Raw genomic sequence first — 23,922 nt, forward strand, 5'->3', positions numbered from 1 at the left:
CAACCCAAGCCTGTACAACATGCACTGGGTCTCATCTGACGCCAGCATGAAAGAACCCGTACATGCATGCCTGGTGAAACACTCCATGGAGCTGTAACGGTCCATACAGCAGGCTAGCATGAAAGGACCCATGCATGCATGCCTGGTGAAACACTCCATGGAGCTGTAACGGTCCATACAGCAGGCTAGCGTGAAAGAACCTGTGCATGCATGCCTGGTGAAACACTCCATGGAGCTGTAACGGTCCATACAGCAGGCTAGCATGAAAGGACCCATGCATGCATGCCTGGTGAAACCCTCCATGGAGCTGTAAAGGTACATACAGCAGGCTAGTGTGAAAGAACCTGTGCATGCATGCCTGGTGAAACCCTCCATGGAGCTGTAAAGGTACATACAGCAGGCTAGCAGGAAAGAACCCATGCATGCATGCCTGGTGAAACACTCCATGGAGCTGTAACGGTCCATACAGCAGGCTAGCGTGAAAGAACCTGTGCATGCATGCCTGGTGAAACACTCCATGGAGCTGTAACAGTCCATACAGCAGGCTAGCATGAAAGGACCCATGCATGCATGCCTGGTGAAACACTCCATGGAGCTGTAATGGTCCATACAGCAGGCTAGCGTGAAAGAACCTGTGCATGCATGCCTGGTGAAACCCTCCATGGAGCTGTAAAGGTACATACAGCAGGCTAGCATGAAAGAACCTGTGCATGCATGCCTGGTGAAACCCTCCATGGAGCTGTAGAGGTACATACAGCAGGCTAGCGTGGAAGGACCCATGCATGCATGCCTGGTGAAACCCTCCATGGAGCTGTACAGGTCCATACAGCAAGCTAGCGTGAAAGAACCCGTGCATGCATGCCTGGTGAAACCCTCCATGGAGCTGTAAAGGTACATACAGCAGGCTAGCGTGAAAGAACCCGTGCATGCATGCCTGGTGAAACCCTCCATGGAGCTGTAGAGGTACCTACAGCAGGCTAGTGTGAATGAACCCGTGCATGCTTGCCTGGTGAAACCCTCCATGGAGCTGTAGAGGTACATACAGCAGGCTGGCGTGAAAGAACCCGTGCAGGCATGCCTGGTGAAACCCTCCATAGAGCTGTACAGGTAAATACAGCAGGCTAGCGTGAAAGAACCCATGCATGCATGCCTGGTGAAACACTCCATCAAGCTGTAACAGTCCATACAGCAGGCTAGCATGAAATAACCTGTGCATGCGTGCCTGGTGAAACCCTCCATTGAGCTGTACAGGTACCTAGAGCAGGCTAGCATGAAAGAACCCATACATGCATGCCTGGTGAAACCCTTCATGGAGCTGTAGAGGTAGATACTGCAGGTTAGCTTCAAAGAGCCGGTGCATGCATGCCTGGTGAAACCCTCCATGGAGCTGTAAAGGTACATAGAGCAGGCTAGAGTGAAAGAACCCGTGCATGCATGCCCGGTGAAACCCTTCATGGAGCTGTAGAGGTATACACAGCAGGCTAACGTGAAAGAAGCCTTGCTTGTATGCCTGGTGAAATCCTCTATGGAGCTGTAGAGGTCCACACAGCAGGTTGGTGTGAAAAAAAATGTGCATGCATACCTGGTGAAACCCTCCATGGAACTGTAGAGGTCCATACAGCAGGCTGGCATGAAATAGCCCATGCATACATGCCTGGTGAAACCCTTCATGGAGCTGTAGAGGTACATACAGCAGGCTGGCGTGAACGAACCTCTGCATGCATGCCTGGGGAAACCCTCCATGGAGCAGTAGAGGTACATACAGCATGTTTCCTTCTCTTCTGCGAGACATATGGGCATACTGAAATGTTCCGATACTTAAACATCCTGCATTGTATCCAACATGAACTCCCAGAAGACAGTGGTGTGCCGTGGGATATTTGAATATTTTAGCTTCTTAGTCCGTTCAACACATTGCACCATGGGGAAATTGAACCCTTGCAATGTGCAGTATCAACTAAACAAAGGAGTGGAAGGAACCCCCATACACCGTCCTGCCGGTTTCATCTGAAGGTCCATGGAGACACACTGTCCCAGGTGTCGTTTCCCCATTACAGCCACTGCACTACTTGGCCCTCCCCTGCCGCCTACAGAGACGGTGACTGCCAGATCAGGTGACTTGTCACATTACATAAGATCTTCAGGAAGTGCCTCTCCATTTGCTGCCTGACTCTGAAGCACTGTGACTGTGTGTCTACATATCTCCCTGCCGGTACCATCTGTGAGCCACTGGAACAAATCCGCCTGCCATGATCCCATAGTGGCATCTGTGCTGCTTGGCATTACCCTGCCTCCTCCAGCGACTATGACTGCCGGGCCATGTGATCTCACCTCTGTCCCTAACATTCATCCCCATTGGGTGTTCGCGCCCTGGGCATTCTTTCAAAGGGTGGACTTTATAAGGTCAACTCACGCCGCCTTTGTTTTTTATTTATTTTATTGGACATTTGTATGGCGCCTATACACAAGTGTTACCAGGTGCCACAAGACAAGAAGGGGGGGCGGATGAGGGGGGACATGGAAGACACCATTCGAAAAACAGCAACAAAAAGAAGAGGCAGTTATATTGGCCTTGTGACAAACCTACTGTGCAAGTGCTTGGGGAAAAGTGCCAGGGGTGGAGGGGTGGAGGTAAAAGTGCAAAAGTGGGGGGACCCCCAAGGTGGGTGGGGGGCAGGAGGGAGTGCTGTGCAGGCAAAGGAAGCAAGTGCCAGCGGAGAGAGGGTGGAGGGGAGGCAAAGTTCAGTGGGCAGGCGGACTGGGTAGGGATAGTCCAGGAAAGGGACAAGTGCTGGTGAAGGATGCTGGGAAGGACTGCTACTGGGATAGTCTGGTCCCTGTATGACTCAGAAGGGCCCAGGCCTCAGTCTCCCGTTTCTAAACCTCCCCTCCTCTCCTTACTTATTATCTACCGTCCTCCTGACCCACTTTGACATTTTTTCACTGACTTCAATACCCTTCTTTCCTCTATTCTACCCTCGGTCTGTCCTCTATTTCCTCTTGGTGTTTTTTTCTTACATCTCGATTCCATTCACGCTACTTCAGTTTTTCTCCCTATCATTGATTCCTATCATGTTTTCCCTTTAAAATGTCCCCCATCCCATGTCTCTGCCCTCTAGGTCCTCTATAGATCGTATTTTACCTCCATTTCCTTTAACACCTCTGTTTCTCCATTTCCTATTTACTCCTTTGATCAACTTCTCCTTTCCTTCTCTTTATTCCTTTTCTCTCACCATCCCACCACCAAACTTGTGTTCTTTATTTCTGTGTTGTGATCTTCGCTCTTTTGACATGTCCACCTTGTTATCCTCTCTTAGTCTCTCTTTCCCCCCTCTTCAGTTATTCTCACAACTATCTGATGATTCTGCGGTGGTCCCTCTTCAGTCTTCTCTCACTTCCACTCTTGAATCTTTATAACATCTTTTTACCCTGCATGTCCTTTCACTGCTTCTTGTAAACCTGTTCTCTCATGGCTTACTCCCTCTCTTTTGTCCCTCCGTTCCTCCCTTCAGAAACTTGAGAGCTGATGGAAAAAGACCCACTCTCCCTCTGATCTTGACTTGCTCTTCGCTCTTCACACCACCTATGATTCCCTTCATTGTGCTGCTAAAAAAACAACACTTCTCCTCACTCACTCATTCCTGATCCCATCACCTTTGTCACCTCTTTCACCTTCTTAATGCCATCCTTTCTGCACGCCCACCTGACCCTTCTTTCTCCTCTTCTCTGTCTGCTTCTGACCTTGCAGACTACTTCAAAACTAAGGCCACTATTCTCTACTCTGCCTTCTCAACCCCTCCCTCAACACCTTCTATCGTTCCTAGCTCTTCCTCTCCCTCCAACTCTTGCCCCTTCTCTCTGTTTTTTCTCCCCTTTCAGACCTGGATAGTGCACACTTTCTCTCTTCCTCCCATCCCACTCTCTCTCTCCACCTGCCCCCCACACTCATCCTTTCTGCCTCTCCCAGATCCGTCCCTATCTCACTGCTCTCATCAATGTATCCCTCTCATTTTCTTTCTTTCCTTCCACCTTTAAACATGCCACTATTAACCCCATATTAAAAATAAAAAAAACTTTTCTTGACCTCCCTCTCTCCTCTAATTTCCCTTCGATTTCACTTCTAACTTTCCTATAAAAGCTCTTGGAGTGAATAGTCCACTCCCAGGTATGCTCCTTTCTATATCTTCATTCTCTTCTCCCCCCACTCCAGTGAGTCTGGTTTTCGGCCCATGCCATCCACTGAATCTGCTCTTCTACACGTCTCCAGCTCACTTCTTTCTGCACGTATTTCCTCAATACTACTTCTCATTGACCCGTCGGCAGATGTTGACACCATCTACCACCCCACTCTTCTCACCACCCTCTGCTCCCTTCGCCTCTCTGCTTCTCTACTCGGTTGGATTCCTATCTCTCTGGCCGCTCGTTCTCGGTGCCCTGGGCAAATCCTTCCCTTGTGCTCTTCCAAATAGTGTTTCTCCAAGTGTCAGTCCTCAGCACTCTCTTTGCTCACAATCTATGTTCTGTCTTGTTGTTCCTAAACCTCCTAGCGTGTGATCTAGTTTTTCTTACTTGCCCCATTTCAATGGAAGTCACTAGAATGTTCCAATAGCTCTTCTTCTACCACCATATTTCACGGACTCACCTTAAGGCCCATCTTCTGCCTCTTCTCCCTGATTCCTAATATTTGACCTGCATTATTTGTTTGTACCGTTCTTTCTTCATGTTAGTTGCTCTGGCGAAAGCGCTACATAAATGCCAATAAATAGCCAATACTAAATACCATATTGGCTCGTTTCTCAAAGATTTGGCCATGATGAGCAGCGCAGCTTTGAATTTGCATTCATTTAGTATTTTGCACGATAATTACATGTCAGTTTTGGTTTTATATTTTATTGCAGTTTTGAGCAATGATGTGTATTTATTCTTAATGGCTGACACCGAATAAACATATTATTTATTTATTTATTTATTTATTTATTTATTACATTTAAATAGCGCGCAGGCAGCCCAGGGGCATTGTGGCGCTGTTACTTGTAAAGGAACTTAGTTACAGGTACAGGTATAGGTTGTGCCTTGGGTTACATTATGGTTACATGTCTTTATAGCGACACATTGTATGTAGAATGCACATATAACGGAAATGTTACAACGACAAAACATAACACATTTTTTTTTCTTTTTTTTTTCTTTTTTCTTGGGGGGGAACCACCTAAACCCGTTTCTCACCCCTAAAACCCACCCCAACCGTTTCTCTACAAGATGTAACCCTTTACCACACCCCCACATACATTTTCGTGATGTTGTTTCTTATATAATGGTCGGTATATGTGCATTCTACATAATATTTTCGTTATAAACACTGTATACCATTATTATTGCCTGCCAAAGATTGCATCATTTCGATATTATGTGGTGTCATGCTCTAGATACAAAAAATGTTTGCGCCAGCACCCTGGTGGCATGTTTCAGAATATTGTATCAAGTGAGGGCTCACATTTCCTTAATCATTGCCTACAGTAACAATCGTAGCGGGTCTGAGAATTCGCCTTAGCAGGTCAATGGAGAATCGTGCAGATGGACAGTCACCAATACAATTTGTTGAATTCTGCACAAGCAAGTTATATGTTTAAATTAATCGATTCTTGAGCAATATATTTTGAATGGAGGAAGGCTGGGGAACTGTGTTAGAGTCAAATGTTCTGATCCCACCGGATCCAAATTAATAATCTAATAATATCCCACTTCTATGTAGCATTGCACGCTGGTGTCCTCCTGCTTCTAGGTGCTTTGATAATAGGTGCTAGCATTGCTCAATGTAATGGTTTCTCCATGTATCGTATCCCGAAGGATGAAGGCTGAGTTAGTATGTAAACATGAACATGTGTTGCCATATTACAGAATCTTTTCATTAACACAAGTACAATTAGCACTAGGGTAAAACTTGCACTAGTGCAAACAACATTCATTGAATGCATTTTGGCATCCGGCATAGGACTAGGGCAAACCTAGCGAAGAGTCTTTAACTCTCACAGGATTTCAATTTCTCAACCAACATCTACACTGTTCAAATGAGTCCCTATGGATTCTTCCTCTGTCCCCATCAGTGTATATTGAAGGATACGTGAAGTGTCGCTGTACCACATTCCGTATGCAGTCTTTATAACGAACATGTTATAAAGAATGAACATATATCAAATCTTTTATAACAACACGTTTTATGAAGAATGCACTTAGGGGTGGGGTAAAGGGTTAAATCGTGTGGGGAAACAGTTGGGGTGGGGTTTTAGCTGTGGGAAACGGGGGTTTGGGAGGGGACACCGCGGCCCGAAAAAAAGAAATTGTTATATTTTTCGTTATAAAAGTTTTGTTAGAAGTGTATTCTTCACATAATGTTTCCATACAAAGACATGTAACCCCACATTCCAGCCTCGCACTATGTATGCACTTTCTTTGCATGTGCAATAAGATACAAGTCTGTAACAGAAATAGAAATAGAAGGAAACATCTGCAGTAATGAGCTGATGGAATAGTCACTGATAAGGTAGACGCATCAAGCTTATAATAGCACACCGTCATTTACACAAGCAGTCCCTGGAAGTGAGAATGGATGCATTAAAGCTCACAATGACATTGGCCAAGCACATCATTCATGAAACCTGCCTAGTATCTGGGGACAGGGATCCCTCGGATGAGGTCACATGATATGGAGATGGTGAGAACCTGTTATCGGGCCTGAACTCCTTATCATAGGCCATCATGTTCCACTCCAGGCGGCGGTTCCGCGCCTTCCTCACTTTCTTCACCTCGCGGGTTGGGTCCTCCACCAGCCGCTGCTCCTGGAATCAGATAAGTGTGGGATGAACAGTGTGAGCGAGGGGTGCACAACAGCTTGGGCAGAACTAGCAATGCAGAAATCAGCACTGATAAGAACCAGATTTGACAAAGTGGCCCTAGTCTTGCCTTTCGCAAGGAAGATCATAGGGACTACAACTGGACAGTCCACGAACATTCTCCAAACATTATCCCTCAAAAGAGTCCACCCACATCTGCGTAAAACAGACTATTCCTGGAGTTGGCTGAGGAACACATGCACAAGAAAAACTCCAGGTTGAACACATAAACAGTGAATATATATATTACAAGAGGGCTGAGATAGAAATACTAAACAGCATTGTGGTTTGTTATAATTACTTTGACATTCCTTATCTTTTTCCTTTTTGTTGTTGGTTGTTTATTATTTCCTCTTTCTTTCATAACTCAGAGATTGATCAGAATAATTTTGTGTTGGTGTTTGATCAACCGAGAAGTATGTAGAGGGTTTATGAATATCATACAGGCTTGCCATGGTATAGTGATGAGGAGGACACAGAAGGGGTCGAAACACGTGTCAGCTAGGGCAAAAATATGTTTGTCAAGGCAAGAACTCATATTTAAAAAAAGAATAGAATTATCCATGATGTATAGAAAATAAACACTGAAGGATTACATAGGACATGAAAAGTTTGATTGTTTTATTTAGCAAAAAACGTAGTATTAAACATATTCACAGGCCTGGTGATCCTTACTGGCCATCAAAGCCTTGACTTCTACAGGGAAATGTGTCATGCTTTAGTAAGTGGCTTGGGTCACCCTCAACAATTGCCTATGCTGTCAAATTACTCACAGGTACTGCAGGCTCCCCTCGCAGCTGGGGTCATGCGTGAGGAAGACTGAAGAATGAACTATATCAATCCTGCCCCTTGCCAATCCTGAATCAAACAGCCTTAGCAATCCATAAACAATAGACTTGATCAACCTGCTTACCTCACTGCCACATGAAGGATGGGAGAAACCAAAAAAGGACTCTAGTTCCAGCATCATCGAGCTTGTGGGGTGATCCACCAACCAGATATAGATACAGTGTGTGGACTAATTTTGATACACACCTGCCTATATCTATATCTCCCTACTTGCATCTCCCATCATCTTGTCCCCAATCATCCTTTCTTGCAATCTCCCTTCCTCATCCTCTCCGTGAAAATCTTCCTTTTTTGCTATATCCTTTCCTCTTCATCTTCATTTCTTCTAATGTACTTCATCTTCCTCTAGCCCAGCCTTCCTTTCTTGCAATGCCCCTCCCTTTGCTTTTCCCTATTGCTTCCTTGTCCATTCTTACAACTCCTTTCCCTCTTCCTTGCCATTTACCTTCCTCTTCTTCTCAATGCTTCCCTTCTTCCTATCTTCCCATGTCCCTTCCTTGCCACCCCACCCTGCTTTCTTCTCTACTTGCCATCTCGCGTCCTCTTTTTTTGTAATATCCTTGCCCATTCTCCTCTATTCTTCCTGTCTTGCAATTTCCATTCACCTTTTTCAACCTCATTCTTCTTTTTTGCCATCCCCCTCCCTCTCTTCTCCCCTACTCTTCCTTTTGTCCATTCCCAACATCTCCAATCCTTTCTTCCTTTCTTTCCATCTGCATTCCTCTTCACCACCCCTATTCTTCTCATCCCCCTTCCGCATCTTCTCCCCTACTGTTATTTTATTCTTTTAATGACATGGTCCTTCATGTTTTCCTTTTGAAGAGAGGGTCTCCGGAATGGCCCTCGTGTCCCCTATGTGCATGTCAGACCGAAGGATGAGAAACGAGAGATGCCAGTTGATATTTGGCCAACCCCCAGTTCGACCAGTGCATTCCACGTATGGGAACAGATATTCTCTTAGACAGCCGTTCAAACCCTATCCAGCTTATGTCTTCACTGATACAGGTGCCTCATCATTGGACCAGGTTGACTAATGAAAAATGTACAGTTGTGCTGACGTCATTAGTGAAAACTAATACCTACATTAGTCACAAAGTAAACTCGCATCCGTGTATGAAGTTAAACAGACACACACATGCATACACGAAGAACACACACACACCGTTCTGTAGATATGGAACAGATACATATGTCAGAATGCTTTCCTTTTTCACTATTCAAATGCAGAAACGCAAGAAAGCAAAGTTCACCGGGAGCAAGCTTGCAACCGCTTATGGCAACTAACCATATGGAGCTACAGGAACATATAAGGAACCTTGAAAGGCCTGAATACTACTAAACTCTAAAGAGAATAAAGCAATATATAGGGAAACCATAGAATGACTGCAGTGAATTTATATGACGCTGCAGGCCTCAGAAAAAGGGAAGAAGAGAAGCAGACTCTGCAGCGCGAAGCATAGAGCCAAGGACAAGGGCAGGCGGGGTCTTAATTCCTGGCTCCCGGGGCAAGGAGCCACCTGCAAAATAACAGAATAAAATCCTCAGTAATTGCAGACCGAAAGGCTCAGTTTTGCGGTCCTCACCTACGTGACTCAGCCCAGCTGAGCAATGGCCATTTACCTGCGGTGGTAAGAGAAACTGTTCCCAACAAAGGTAGACAGAATTGATGCATGCGTTGCCCACCAAACATTGCAACTGGCAGGCTCTCCCTCAGAATAGGTGGCTATGCCAGTGACAAGAATGGGGACACACAGTCTTTCTCATTACCTTGAAAAGGTACGCTGAGCGCTGGCAACAGAACAGGGTCCCAGGCCTCAGGAGACCCGCTCCCACCAATCACAATGCCCAAATCCTGGGGTGGTGTGTGAGAATGCAAGGGCCAATGGCAGTCCTGTGACCTTGCAACAATGTAATAGATCATTTTTGGAGCAGTCTCAGGCGAACCCACCTGACATGCGAGGACCGACATGGGAGTACCAATTACACAACTCATATAGGGATGTCTATAGGTATTATTAACCGAGCTACCCAATGGGTTTGGTTCTTAGGTTTTTGGGTAATGGTTGAGAATTGTGACATCACCACGGGATAAAAACCCGTGACACAAGCTCAGGAGCTGTGATTGCTGGAGATTGTGTGACTTCCTGTATGATCCCTGTCTGTTTGGAAAATAATGGACAGTTCTAACTTGCCCCATGGGCGGAGTCCTTGGTCATTGCCAGGGGAGGGTTCAATGGCCTCTGGGTACTCTGCTAAGCTGTGATTTTGTGGTGCGAAACCCCGGTCCTCTGGTATACCTTACACCTTATTATTATTCCTCTTCCACTTCTTCACCCCACTCTTCTTTTATTCCTGCATTGCCATCTCCACTTCCTCTTATTCTGCCCATCTCTTCCCGTCTTCCTTTCTTGCATCCACCTTCCTCTTCACCACCCCAACCCTTCCTTTCTTGCCATCTCCCTTCCTCTTATTCTCCCCAACCGTGCCATTCTTCCATTCTTGCCATCTCGCTTCCTCACTTTCTCCCCTACTCTTAATTTCTTCCTTTCTTGCCACCGCCCTTCATTTCTTTACTTCCTATTATTTTTCTTTCCTCATAGTATTCTTTTGTTTTCTTCTCCCTTCCATTCTCCCTCCTTGCATCTCTCCCATCTTGTCCCAACTCATCCATTCTTCCTTTTTTGCAATCTTCCTTCATCTTCATCTACTCTTATTCTTCTTTTCTTGTCATGTCCCTTCCTCTCATTTCCCTTATTCTTCTTTTGTCCATTCCTACCACCACCCTTCCCTTCACCCTTGCCATTTACCTTCCTCTTCTTCTCAACTCTTCCTTTCTTCCTTGTTTCCCAATGTCCCTTCCTCTTCGCCTCCCCAATCCAACTTTCTTGCCACCACCTTTGCTTTTTTTAGTCATCTCCATTCCTCGTCTGCCTTTTTTCCTTCTTGAAAGAAGGGAAGAGACACATATGGAAAGAGCAGCACAGTCTCTGAACCAGGGGCTAGTGACTTCTGTAGATTCTCTGCCACTTGTACTGGAGGTGTGTGTGTGTGTGTGTGTGTGTGTGTGTGTGTGTGTGTGTGTGTGTGTGTGTGTGTGTGTGTCTAATGAAACAATCACAGCAAAAATAAATCTGTGAAAAATAAGATCAGCAAATTGAAATGTGATGAGAAGTCAAAAAATGGAATCCCCTTAATTTGACTTCAAGCCTAACAAAACGTCACGGCCCAAAATAGTTTCTGTGCTTCTCTTCTTGGTGTCTAGTGGCTTGTCACAAAAGAGAAAACTTGGCTCCAAGAGTTCAACCGTAAGCAGCTGTTTTGGCCGAGAGTACCCAATTTGTGTGTTTCCTTTTCAAGGCCCTTTATTATAGTTGCGGCTTCCTTGGGGAATTGGGCACTTGTGGACTACAAGGAGCAGCGCAAACAATGGCAAGAGAGAGATGAACACAGCTCTTCCACATTGCAGTGGTCAGCTAAACATTGCTACATTCTGGGAATATTTCGAAAAGCTTCTATGAGGTTTTCATGTCATTTTCTATAACAATTGTTTTTATATTTATTGCCTTTGATGTGGGTCTTAAAGATGAAGTGATGTCGATATTAATAGTGATTTATTCTTTACTTATATGGTCATTAGTGTATGTAACCATAGTGCACAATACAAAAAAATATAAAAATAAATTAATTCTTCATTCTGATATACCTGCAAGATTACCAAGTTCCGTCATTATTGTTAGTTCGATGACTCATTTCTTTGGAGTAAACCCCACGCCCCTCCCCTCACCCTACTTATGCTTCCCTAGTCAGGGGGAAACAGTATTGGCAAAGGACTTTTCTTTTAGGTACTGCAACGGCTCAGAAATATTGCCTGTGCTACGATATGTTAAATAGCGTTCAGTGGCCAGGTGGTACCATGAGAGCGCGTATACAACTCTGGTCATTCATTCACAGCAAGAATGGGCAAAGCCACCAAGTCTGACTCCTCTATAGGGAACTGCTTTGGTCGCACAGACCTCCTCTTGGTCACAGACACAGAGAAAGGATAGATATCCTGTGTCGTGATGGTCGACAGAGTTAGAGAAGCGCTGGCAATGATTGGCCATGGTTGGTCATGATCACCCGTGGTTGATGTTGCTCAACCATGGTTGGTGATAGACACTGTTGCTGATGGTCTACCGTGGTGGGCGATGATTCCACATGGCCTGGCGATGGCCGACAATGATCTGGAAGTAGTCAGCCTTAGTTGACCATTGTGGGCAATGGCTGACCAGGTTGACCGTTCTAAATGATGGTCGACCATGGTGAGCAATGGTTGACCATGTTCGGGCAATGCTTTTCTATGGCCTGGTGATGGTCAACCATTGTTGATTGGTGGCTGACCGTGGTTGGGCAGTAGCCAAAAATGGTTTACGAATGGTCGACAATTCTTGACTGTTGTTGGAGATGGTCAACTGTGACGGAGCTGACCATCATGCATGCCCACTTAAAACCCTAAACATCCTACAAATATATGAATAATACCAAAGGATTGACGGTAAAATGGCAGGGGAGCCAAGCAACACTTCGGATCTATATTTGCCTCCTACATGCCATCCCACATATGTATAGCATTAATTCTGGCTCACATGTAGTTGGCACTAAAGTACCACCTAAAAGAGTCAAAGCTAAAGAAGAGAGTTGGCCCACAGTTAAGATGAAACTCTAGTGTAGAGGAGGTCCCAGATACGATCTGCACCCCTGCCCCCCATTGCGAGTTGCTAGTAAGGTACTCGCCAAGGTATGTGACGTACGAGGAGCAGCTGAACCAACAAAGGGCTGCAATCGGCCTCTGCCCTCTGTACATTAGATGATCAATACCTGTTGAAATGCCCATAACTAGGCAACCCTGGGCAGCAGGGTACCCAATCAGAGAACCGTACCTGCCATTGGTACGAAACAACGAGTATTTACAGACTGTCCACGAGGAAACCCCGAAGGCCTTAATGGAAGGCAAATGGAAATAGACTAAGGGCCTGGGCAGCCCCGAGAACAACCAGAAGTGGCTACTGAAAGCTATGCATGCCAGTACCGACAACTGCGAGGATAATTGTAATGGACGAAGGGGAAAGACACTGTGAAAAACGTATGAGAATGGTGCCATGAGACAAGATGGAAGCAACCGCCTTATTGAACGTGTGTAAATAAGCTTGAAACGCAAGATGCTAAGTAATCGAGTCTGCTTGCAATGCTTAGTAGAAGTTAGAGCGGCAAGCGCCGACTGTATACATCTACCTCAATACAGCACAATGTACACATGCGACTCCATTTTGTATAAACAGAAGTACTCCCAGGCGGCCAAGGCCTGACTGGCCAAGTTTCATATCCAGGCCCAAGCAGAGGAAAAGAGCAGGATCGACACTTAACAAAGGATGGCTCATGCCGGGGAAATCGAGGTCAACCAGAGAAGGGGAGGTGAGCATGAGCTCACGAGGCTCCAACTTCAGAGCATGCCAGCCCACCCGTGAAGGTCAAGATAAGAGAGGCCCATGCAGGTGGCCAAGCGCATACAGAATTAAATGGACAAAAGGTTGGAAACTGAAGCAGATTCACGGTTGACCAACACGTGACCAGGCAGGTGCGAAGATGTACCACCGCCTGACGTCATCCAGAACCAGAGGGTGCCATAACTTTTCCTGATAAGAGACTACCGATCCGAGGCCATACCCAGCCAACTAATTGACACATAGCCCTAAACCTATGATTGATGGAAGAGAGGCAGGGTGAATCTTGGGACACCAGGCTCCAGGGTGTCTATTCTGCATGCTGCTAATTAAAAGTGGAGATTTATGTTTAGGCGTGTAACTCGCCCAATTACAAGGGACCATGTAATCTAGGGTCCTATAGACATTGTAACCAATGAGACGTCGTACTTGTAGTGACGTCAATCACGTGTGGTATAGAGGGATGGGCATAGAAGCCTACCCGATAAGAGTTATCCAATCCATATGCCTTATTTTTCATATACAGATATAACACCTATACTTAAGTTACCTTTCCCAATCAATTATATTGCATGATGATTTTTTATAGAAGTGTACGTCATTGATGACGAAGTTTGCCCATAAAAGAGGCTGTTGTACTGAAGTTCGAGGAAGTCGGGGCGAGACAGGTGTTCGCGATGCTGCTGATTTCCATAAGCTGATGTATGTATCATTAAACGGACTTCCCTTTGCCAACTTACTGAGTCCCTAGTATTGATTTGTGCTGGAGTATGTAAGTCCTGCACCCTGTCCTCACACGGTGCAGCTATCTTGTATTACAAGTTTTCGAGGGTGAGTGCAGATCAATGGGCCCGTCAGTAATTACCTCTCCTCGTCAACACTTGGTAGCGTGAGGATGGTTTCGGCCATCGATTATTGATAATCGATTAATATAGTCATAAGACACCCTTAGACCGACGGCGCGAAGTAACTCTGGACATCGCGAGTCCTTTCGCTATTCCGGCTGAGTAGGCCAAGAAGCTTCCCGTGGACAGTGATAGTGTATTTACTCCCAAAAATCTGCAGTGGGTCTGAAGGAACCCGCTTTTCCAAGCATAACCCTTTTCATTCCCACGGGAAGCGGATCGGACGAAAACCATAAAGCGGGAAGAGGAAGGGGCAGTGATCCCCGAGATCCAGAGAGGAAAAGAGACGATCGGTGAGTGAAACAACAAAACTCGTTACCTTGGCAAATGACTTATAGGCATTAGAGCAAGTGGGGGAAAGCTAACAGAGGGTGGCAGAGAAAGATAAAATAGTTAGAGGTAGAGAAAACGGTATATATAGTGGGTTAATGACTCGAGTATAAAAGGAAGACAGATATAGCGGAATACCGCGGGGGCCCCGAGATTAAAAACTGTAAGGAGTACCGGGGGGACACCCAAGATTAAAAACTGTAAGGAGTACCGGGGGGCACCCGAGATTAAAAACTGTAAGGAGTACCGGGGGGGGGGGGCACCCGAGATTAAAAACTGTAAGGAGTAACGGGGGGGCACCCGAGAGAAAACTGTAAATTCGCCTTGTTCCTGCGCTTTAAAGAGTGGTCAGAAGGAACTTAAACCCAGAGCCCACAGAGAGGGGGACGCTAGGCTACGATGACATTTAAAGACGTCATAAAAGGGTAGTTCAAATCCCATGACGGGGTAATAATTAGAAGGCAGGTATACGTTGACCAGCTGGTGTCTGTCTAGTCTGTCAAGCGTCTGTCCTATATGTTCTGTGTATGCTGAATGTGGAATTATTGTGATATTAAATGATGGTAATGCATTTTGTTTTACGCAATTCTGTAAATGAGAGGGAATCGCCACTGAATTGATGTGTTTTAAGTAAAGCTGTTGGTGTAAAAAGTTTGCGGAAAAGTTGGATTGGAGCTTGCGTATTTGGTGCTCGCTCATAATAGTGTAAAAAATTGAAAAATTGTGTGATCATTGTTGGTGAAAAAAATTAAGAATGAAAGAAGTTACTCCACTTGCACACTTGTGCAAGCAATTGCCAAAACATGCAGCAAAGCTGAAGAAATACAGCAAGGAGTGGGTTAAGGGCACCGCAAATAAAATGTTTATGCCATGGCCCCAGAATGGGTCATTGTCTAAAGCTGTCTTGCAGCATATGACCACGTTCCTACATGCCACATATAGCGGGAAGAAGCGTGAGAAATGCCTTGCCGTTCTCGAGCTTTGGAAAATGTTTGAACAAGTAAAGGAAGAAGAACCTTCCGCAGACTGGATATTAAATGTATGTACGGAGGGGGGTGAGACGCCAACCGCTCCACCTGCCCCGCCGGAACCAGTTGTTGAGGGAAGTAAGTTGGAAGGCCTTTACCCACTACGAGAACTGAAAGCAGCCACGGGTTATAGCAACCCTGCATATGAGTCAGCTGTTTGTAGCAGTGGCGAGACGAAAGAGAAGGAACAGGTAACTGACTCGGCCTCCACAATCCCGAGGGACAAAGAGAGGCGAGATGAGGAAAGGAAGGACCAGGCACAAACGAGTGCACCTCTCGATAGAGAGAGAGAGGGAAAGAAGCGGAAAGGAACCGATGAGGTAACATTTGCAAAGGACGAATGGATTGGAGGGCAGATACTATTGAAATTAAATGGAAAAGGAAGTGATGACGCAAGGCCGAGTGAACGGTCTGTTGAGGCGCAAAGTAAGGAAAAGAAGAAAGAAATGGCTATGAGAGACGAGAGGGCAAGAAAAAAGGATAGGTAGAGGCGAGACCAACTATATTGCAAAGAGCAGAGTATAACGCTCAATCGCACGCAATATGCAGACTATGAAAAGTGCAGGCAGAACATGCTAAAGTTGGAGGAAGAAAGGAGGGTGCACGAAAGGAATGTGAAGGAGAGAGAAGATGAGGAAAGTAGGAGGGCAAAAGAACGTAGAAACGAACGGATGAGGGAAGTGGATAAGGCTAGAGAGGAGGCGAAGAAGCGAAGAGAAATGGATGAGTAAGCAGAGCGTAAGCACAGGCAAAGGGCGCGAGATTTAGAATATTTGCAGCGGGAAGTGAAAAAACCCAATCCTGTTGTAGACTGGGAAGACATAGAAGAGTTCTTTCCAGCAAGTGATGCAGTACCAGGTACAAGCGGGACAATTATTCATAATGACTTCGACACCAGAAGCATCGGGGAAGCGATTGATAAAATATATGATGAAATGGGACTGGAACGAATCTCCCAAGAGGGAAGGGAAGATGAGCGCTTAGAGAGCACTCAGTTATATGACACTGAGGATGTCACCCAAAGTAGTGGGAGTAGGGGACGTTCCCAAGATAGACTCGAAGTCGAGCAGAATAAAGATGATACAACAAGCTGTGTGAACTGGGAGTATTCAGGGTCTGACTCCGAAGGGGAAACAGAAGAAACTGTGTATGACGAAGGGAGACGGTGCGAAAAGCAGCTCCCAGGGAACCGAGAGGGGCAATGGGCTGATGCCAGGGGGTCTATAAAAAGGACACCGAAGTTCGCTGGACAGTCCAGCCGACATGAAGAAACACCCCACGGTCAGATGGGGGCGTCGGCACCTGCCTATACAGATAGGTTAAGGGCACTGCCAGGTAGAAAGCAAGGCAGGAACGCCACCCCAGCAAGAGACCGAGGAGATAAAGAAAAGGAAAAGGAGGATGGCGCATTCCAATTCCCACTGCTAGAGAACGGGGGAGTAAGACCGCAATATATTCCATGGCCACACATGGACCGAGAGAATCTCAAAATTAAGCTTCCAATGTTGACATCGGGAGCCCGGAAGTGGATACATGAGCTGCAAAAAATGACAGGGGGTGTCACCCTAGACATAGGGGAAATCAAGGGTCTCCTAATTGCTATACTCGGAGAGAGAGCAGACGATGTGTGGAAAAGGGCAGGCTACCCTAGTGTAACCATAACTAACACCTCTAATGACAGAGCACCGTTTAATAACTGTAGAGCAGCATTATGGAAAGCGCTGCGTACGCTATATCCAGACACATCCGATATGGGAGCTATAATGACTCGAAAAATGAAGGAGTCAGAGGATCCGTTGCTTTATATCCAGAATTTTCAAGACGCGTGGGTGCTCGAAACGCATGAGTCTTGGATGAAATCTATCCCTGTATTTGTTCATATACTGTGCCAACGGTTACTAGAACCGGTGCAAAAACAACAAAAAAAATTGGTAGGAATAGAAGCTAAACCGTGGGCCGAAATCCAGTTGACAATTGCCAATTATTGTAGGCTGTTGCAAGAAAAGAATCGAAAGAAAGAGGCAATGCGTACGGGAGAAGAGGCGAAGCTAGTGCAAAGGAAGCTCTCGAAGTATGCGCTCGAGGGAGCCATGCTAACAAGCCCAGCCGATTCGACTGCGCAATGTGCCACTAACCCGCCGCAGAACAATCAGGGTAACGCGGGATATAATCCGAGAGGAAGGGGATTTGGAGGAAGAGGATGGCAGGGTTATCAGCGAGGCTTTAGAGGTAACCAAGGAGGTTTTCAAAATGTTCAAGGTGGTATCCAGAGCGCACCAATGGGCAGTCTAGCTATGCCAGATGGACAGATGGCCCGACCACCACCAGTGTGCTGGCTGTATGGAGAGACAGGACATGTGGCACGCATGTGCAGAAGCGAAGGCATGTGGTAGAACAATCAAGGGATGGGGGTAGGCACGGTGAATCAACCGGCTACCCCACAACAGGGCAATGCACAAAACTATACCGTGCAGCAGCAGGCAGCTGGCTTGCAGCAAGGTGCACAGCAAGTGGTCCAACCACTGAACATGGGGAATGTACCACAGGGACAACCCCAGCAGACACTGACACAAGTGGCTCAGAGCACTAATTCCGGTGGGGGAAACCCACAGGTATACAGTGGACCGAACCTATACATGAAATAGGACGGCTCACAGGGATCTCTGATGTGCTCTATCCTATCGGTGACACCAGACCCTAATAGGGAACCAAGGGTAAATGTCACCATAGGGGGAAAAGAGTATTCCTTCTTAGTTGACACAGGCGCGACGCGTTCGTGCATAAGAGAAGGCAAGTTTTCCTTGTCCGGCGAGGCAATAGACACACAGAGTTTCACTGGAGCTCATAGTAGAGTTCCCTTTACAGACACTCTCGCGGTCTCAGTGGGAGAGCATGAAATTAATGTACCTTTACTGTACTCCCGTCAGTCCCCAGTAAACATCATGGGTGGAGATCTAATGACAAAGCTGAATATGTCAGTCTCATTTACTGAGGATGGCATAGTATGCTCCACGTCAGGAATGCATTATTCCAACGTATGCGAAATGATCAGAGCATACTCGGGACGTGCAGCTATGAGAGCTTTGCCGCTGGAGCCAGAGGTCTTCGAATATGGCATGCGAGTGCTTATGGCGGGATTGCCGGGCCTCGCAGGCAAAACTATGAGGACCCCTGACGAGTTTCTTTTTAGACCAAGGATACCCATGCATGAAGAAGAGGGACAAATATTTCCTTTGGTAATACAGTTTGCCGCAGTAAAGGGGAAGGTGGTTTTAGTGGAAGGATATGATGAATAAGGAAGGCAATGGTGCGCAGTTATCGCCATTGAAGAAGGGTATCGAGTGACTGCCGTCACAGATGATGATCTGTTCGAAGAGCACTCTGACATAGAGGAGACACGGGTAGAAGTAAGTCTCATATTATGGGTCAAAATGGTCAAACAAGAAGTGCCACAGCGAATGATGTTAGTGATGGCACAACCAGAATACTTTGAGGAGGACATGGCCCAGGTGCCAGTCACAGTATGGACAAAAGGGCCTTATGACGTAGGACTCCTGAAGAGGGCAGGAGAAGTGAAGATTAAACTGAAGCCTGGAGCGATCCTACCAAGAGCGCGGCAATACCCCATGTCCAGAGAAGCTGATGAGGGGATTGCAAAGACAATCTCTGCCATGATGGAACAGGGCATTCTGGTAACGTCAGAATCACCTTGTAACACGGTGATCTATCCTGTCAAGAAATCAAAGGGAGGATCTTGGCGTTTAATCCAGGATTTACGAGCATTCAACGACATAGTCAAAGCCGAGTTCCCTCTAGTCCCTAATCCATGCACCATTTTGTGCAACATACCCATGGAGGCAAAACATTTCACGGTAATCGATTTGAAGAATGCATTTTTCTCAATTCCATTGCACCGTGACTCACAAGACCTGACGTCATTTACTTTCAGACAAATGCGCCTGAAAAATACAAGGCTTGTATTGTGAATCTCCGTCCATTTTTAACAGAGTCCTGCAAATGGACCTAAGCAACATTGCGGTAGACAGTGTTGTATTGCAGTATGTAGGTGACATTCTGATCTGCAGCACCACTGAAGAGCAATGCCGACACGACTCTGTTCAGCTATTAGCTGAGAAGGGATACAAGGTGGACAAGGACAAGTTGCAACACTGCCAACAGGAGGTGTTATACATAGGGCAACTAATCTCACATGAGAGGAAAAAGGTAACACCAGAGAGGGCTGAAGCTATCATGAACACAGCTAAGCCGCTCACGGTAAAGCAAATGCAGATCTTCTTAGGCCTACGTAATTATGTCAGAGCATGGGTCTTCGATTACAGCACGTACACCAAGCCCTTGCTACAGGCCTTAAAGAAAGTCCAGGCAACAGAGGGAAAAATTGAATGGACTGAAGAAATGGAAAAGGGGTTTGCAGAGCTAAAGGGGGCAATTTGTAAGGCCCTAGTTCTCGGGATCCCCAATTATGCAGAGGAATTCTATCTCTTCTCTCATACCGATGGCAATTTTATGACGGCAGTGCTCGCTCAGCGAACATCACTGGGGTACAAGCCCCTAGTGTACTACAGTGGGAGCTTGGACCCAGTCATGATGGGCCACTTTCATGCGAGCAGAATTTAGCAGCCGCCGCGTTTGCCATCGAGAAAGTGTCATCCATTGTGATGGGATGCTCCATGACATTATATGTTGAGCACTCATTATTTGCCATATTGGAGAAGCCAACAGGCACCTTGACTTATGTTAGGGAGAATTCTCTCTTTAGGCTGAATTTCCTAACCTAGTGAGTCCCCCAGCAGCTTTGCTGGATTCCTGGAGTTTGTTTTTTTCTCCTGCCAAGAGTGAGACTCTTTTTCTCCCACTCTTGGACATGATTTATGGTGGTCCTTTGACCGTTAATGTGTTTTATGGGCTATGGGGTCCTTCACCCCATAGGTCCTCATGTGTTTTTACTATGTGTGTTACACAGCATCCTCCGTGCAGTAACACAGGGGTGTCATAGTGACACCCCACCATAGACTCCATACCCTGGGACTGACTACTGTCTCCCAGGGCATGTAAAGTCACCATTGGCTTTACTAGTCCCAAATTATTAACAGAAACTGGTACAAACCATCATATTGTGGACATACTGGTCGGAGCAATTCGATTGCCCCAGAGTCTGTTAGTCGAGGGGGCACGTCTCCGACCCCCTGATCGAGTTTTGGCTGGTGGCAGTGGATACTACTTTTTATATTCGACCGCGAATATATCCCTATGGGATTTTCCCATTGTTCGAGGCTACCAACTTTAAATATTTAATTCTTATAGCCTCGAACATACCACCGGTTTATTTATTTAATATTAATTCACTGATTGGTATCTTTTGCCAGGACTCGATTCTAAAATGGCGTTTGTGTTCTCTTCTGTGACTCCAACCCAAGTCAAACCCTTTGTTCCACTTTTTGGCGGGCTTCTCCACAGAAGCCTCCAAACGTGGTGCCACTGTCTGGGTACCACAGGGGGTGTGGGAGGGGGTTTAGGCACCCTGGACTGAGTTACCTTGGTAACGCAAGTCGCACTCTTGTGTGATTGGCCCAAGTGGTGTGCCGGCCAGCTCACCACTTAGCATGTTCTATTGACAGCTAGGCTGAGTGAATGGGGATGTGCTGCATAAAAGCAGGGCTTTGGGGATTGGAACTTCAGAAGTCGCCACAGGACCTGAGAATCCGACGAGGGAGAAGCTGAGCCGACCTACCACGATGACACCACCGGTGGAGCCCTGCGGAACCGACTCACCACTTCCCGACGACAGAGAAGATCTCCAGGCTGGAGAGGCTTCTTCCCCTGACTGGTGGACACAACCAGTTTACCTTCTTTTCCTTGCATCCCAGGACGTCTTGTGGTCGAATTGCCCGTGCTAAGCACCCTGGCAACAGGATAGCCACTTCCACTGGACCGCGAATAAAAGGACCGCTCCTTTTATCTGAGAACTCCGCGGCTGGTTTCTTCCCTGGCAGTGCAACGGACTCCTGTCTTCCTCCCCAACGAGATCCTCTCTTACCCCGGACGAAGCACCGACTTGCATCCGCTGCCAGGAACAACTGCCCCCGCTGGCGTATTCTCACCACTTTAAGGTACTGTGTCCGCCAGGCCTCCCTTTCTAAAGATTGCTACAAGGTAATAATAATCCCTTAACCTTCTGGACTGGGCTGGCCACCTTGACCCCCTAACTGGTCCCTTTCTTTTGGTCCAACTCTTTTTTGAACCGTTGCAAGACTCTTGTGCACTTCAACCGTGTGACCTTGGACACATTTCGTTCTGATCCTCTTAAAGTGGATCCGGCCTTCTGAACTCTAACTTCATGGTTTTACTTGCCTTCCTCTCTTGTTGTGTTCTTGTGAAAGTGTTGGGATCTGTTTCAAATTATACTCTGCTTTCCTCTCCCTTTTAAAACGAATTATTAGAGTGCCATCTGCGTTAAGCGCTCACCGTTGTCTGAAAATAAGTGGGGCTTTACTTAAGACTTGTCTAATATTCTTCTAAGGGAGTGTATATCTTTTAGTGAGCGTGTTTTTGAACTGCTTAACATTAGTGCCTGTGTGTTTTTCTAGATGTGGTTTTAAATAAATAATTATATCTCTTTTACACCAAGCTCTGGTCAGTGTCTACTTGTTCTACTGTGTTCTTCTGACCTATTGTGAATACTCTGTATACTGCCTAACTCTTCTTGAGGGAAGTCTGACTGCTCAGCCACAGCTACCAAGTGAATCTGTGTGGTACAGACTGCTGCCAATTGGGTTTACTGCCAAACACCTGTAGTCTTAAATCTTTTGCAGTGGTCCCAGAGGGAACTGCACAGGTTTCTGCCTAACAACTTCACAGAGAGCATCCGCATATGAGGTGATTATCACAAATCCATCGATCAAAATAGTGAGATGCAAAACTGTGAACCCTGCTATGTTTATTGCTGAGCCAGTCACAGAGGGAGAACCTGTGCATGACTGCGCCAATTATGAAGAGTTTTATGATGAAATCCCCAGAGTAAGAGAGAATGCTCTGCCAGGAGGACAAGTCGTCTTCATTGACGGGTCATCGAGAATTGACCAAGAAGACGGGCAACGGTATACAGGCATGGCCGTGATCAAACACATGGCAAATGGAGAGTTCCAAGTACTTTTCAGTGCACGAATGCCATCCCACTATTCGGCACAGACTGCAGAACTAGTGGCATTGATACTCGCCATTGAGAATCACGCAGACCAGGAAGTAACAGTGTACAGTGACTCCGCATATGTGACGTCCACCGTGCACGCAGGCCTGGGACGATGGAAAAGGAGGGGCTACCTCCGAGGGGACAGCACGCCAGTGCAACATGCAGCCTTGTTGGACACTATAGCTCCCAGTGTGCATAGCGGTCGTCAAGTGCGCCGCTCAAACCAAGGGAACAGATTTCGTGTCACATGGAAACCATGAAGTGGACACGGAAGCCAAGCGCATGGCATCCAAGCGTGAGACAATCATGGACGTGGAGGTGGCACGTACCCATGAACAAAAGATGATAGCCCGAGCTACTCCAGAAGCCTATAGCAATATGGGGCAGACACAGTTAATGGAACTCCAGGGGGAGGCACCTCAGGAGGAGAATAATTTATGGAAGCGTCAAGGGCGTTCTTTAAACCCCTCTGATGGGTTATGGAGGCAGGACAGCACTGGTAAACCAGTAATGCCTGTCACCCTTCTAAAGGTAGCGTTAAAACAGCTCCACTACCCTTTCCATATGTCAAAAGAAAATCTTGCTGCAACGCTCTCAGAGGACTGGTTCACGCCGAATCTAGTGGAGCATGTTGCATTCTTTATGGTCAATTGCATAATTTGCCAGCAATTCACCTCTGGGCACACATTGAAGGTGATGATAGGAATCATTCCCAGACCTGAAGGGCCTTTCCAACACCTGCATATCGACCATGTCGATATGATTCAGATTTGTAATGGGTACAGGTATTTAATTGTCGTGGTGTGTCCATTATCTAGATGGATAGAAGCAGGGCCCTGTACACACCCTGACACTGCCTGTGCTGCAAAATTCCTGGTGTGTGAGGTTATGAGGTCAGACAACGGGCCCCATTTTGTAAACTCAGTATTTGAGCAGATTAGCTTGTTGCTTGGTATAAAGCACAAGTTCTCGTCGACGTATCACCCAGAAGGAAATGGCATATGTGAACGGCTCAATGGCCTGTTGAAAGAAAGGATAGCCAAATTGAAGCTCACATTAAAGAAGGGATGGCTGCACTGCCTACCACTGGCATTATATGCGCTTCGGAACCAGCCAGGCTCCGACCATCACCTCACGCCGCACAAAATTATCACTGGTAGAAGAATGATTACCCCTCTTATCCCCGTCCCCCGAGATAGGGCTAGATGTGATGCCCAGCCTGCTAGGGAG

At 46.5% G+C, this 23,922-nt stretch overlaps 1 protein-coding gene across 9 annotated transcripts in view; it reads right to left on the reverse strand.

The window, feature by feature from the left end:
- The window catches only part of LOC138480812 (actin-binding protein WASF3-like), a 1,100,082-nt gene that overhangs the window by 141,275 nt on the left and 934,885 nt on the right, over positions 1–23,922 (reverse strand). For 8 of the 9 annotated variants that reach the window (XM_069612567.1, XM_069612561.1, XM_069612563.1 and 5 more), the window contains one exon: positions 6,661–6,836. In XM_069612567.1, the coding sequence (XP_069468668.1) occupies positions 6,661–6,836 (176 nt within the window). The remainder of the gene's footprint in view (positions 1–6,660; positions 6,837–23,922) is intronic. The other variant, XM_069612569.1, reaches the window with a different exon arrangement.

The sequence above is a fragment of the Ambystoma mexicanum genome, chromosome 5p (assembly GCF_040938575.1).
Source record: "Ambystoma mexicanum isolate Mex_15411 chromosome 5p, UKY_AmexF1_1, whole genome shotgun sequence".
Lineage (NCBI taxonomy): Eukaryota > Metazoa > Chordata > Amphibia > Caudata > Ambystomatidae > Ambystoma > Ambystoma mexicanum.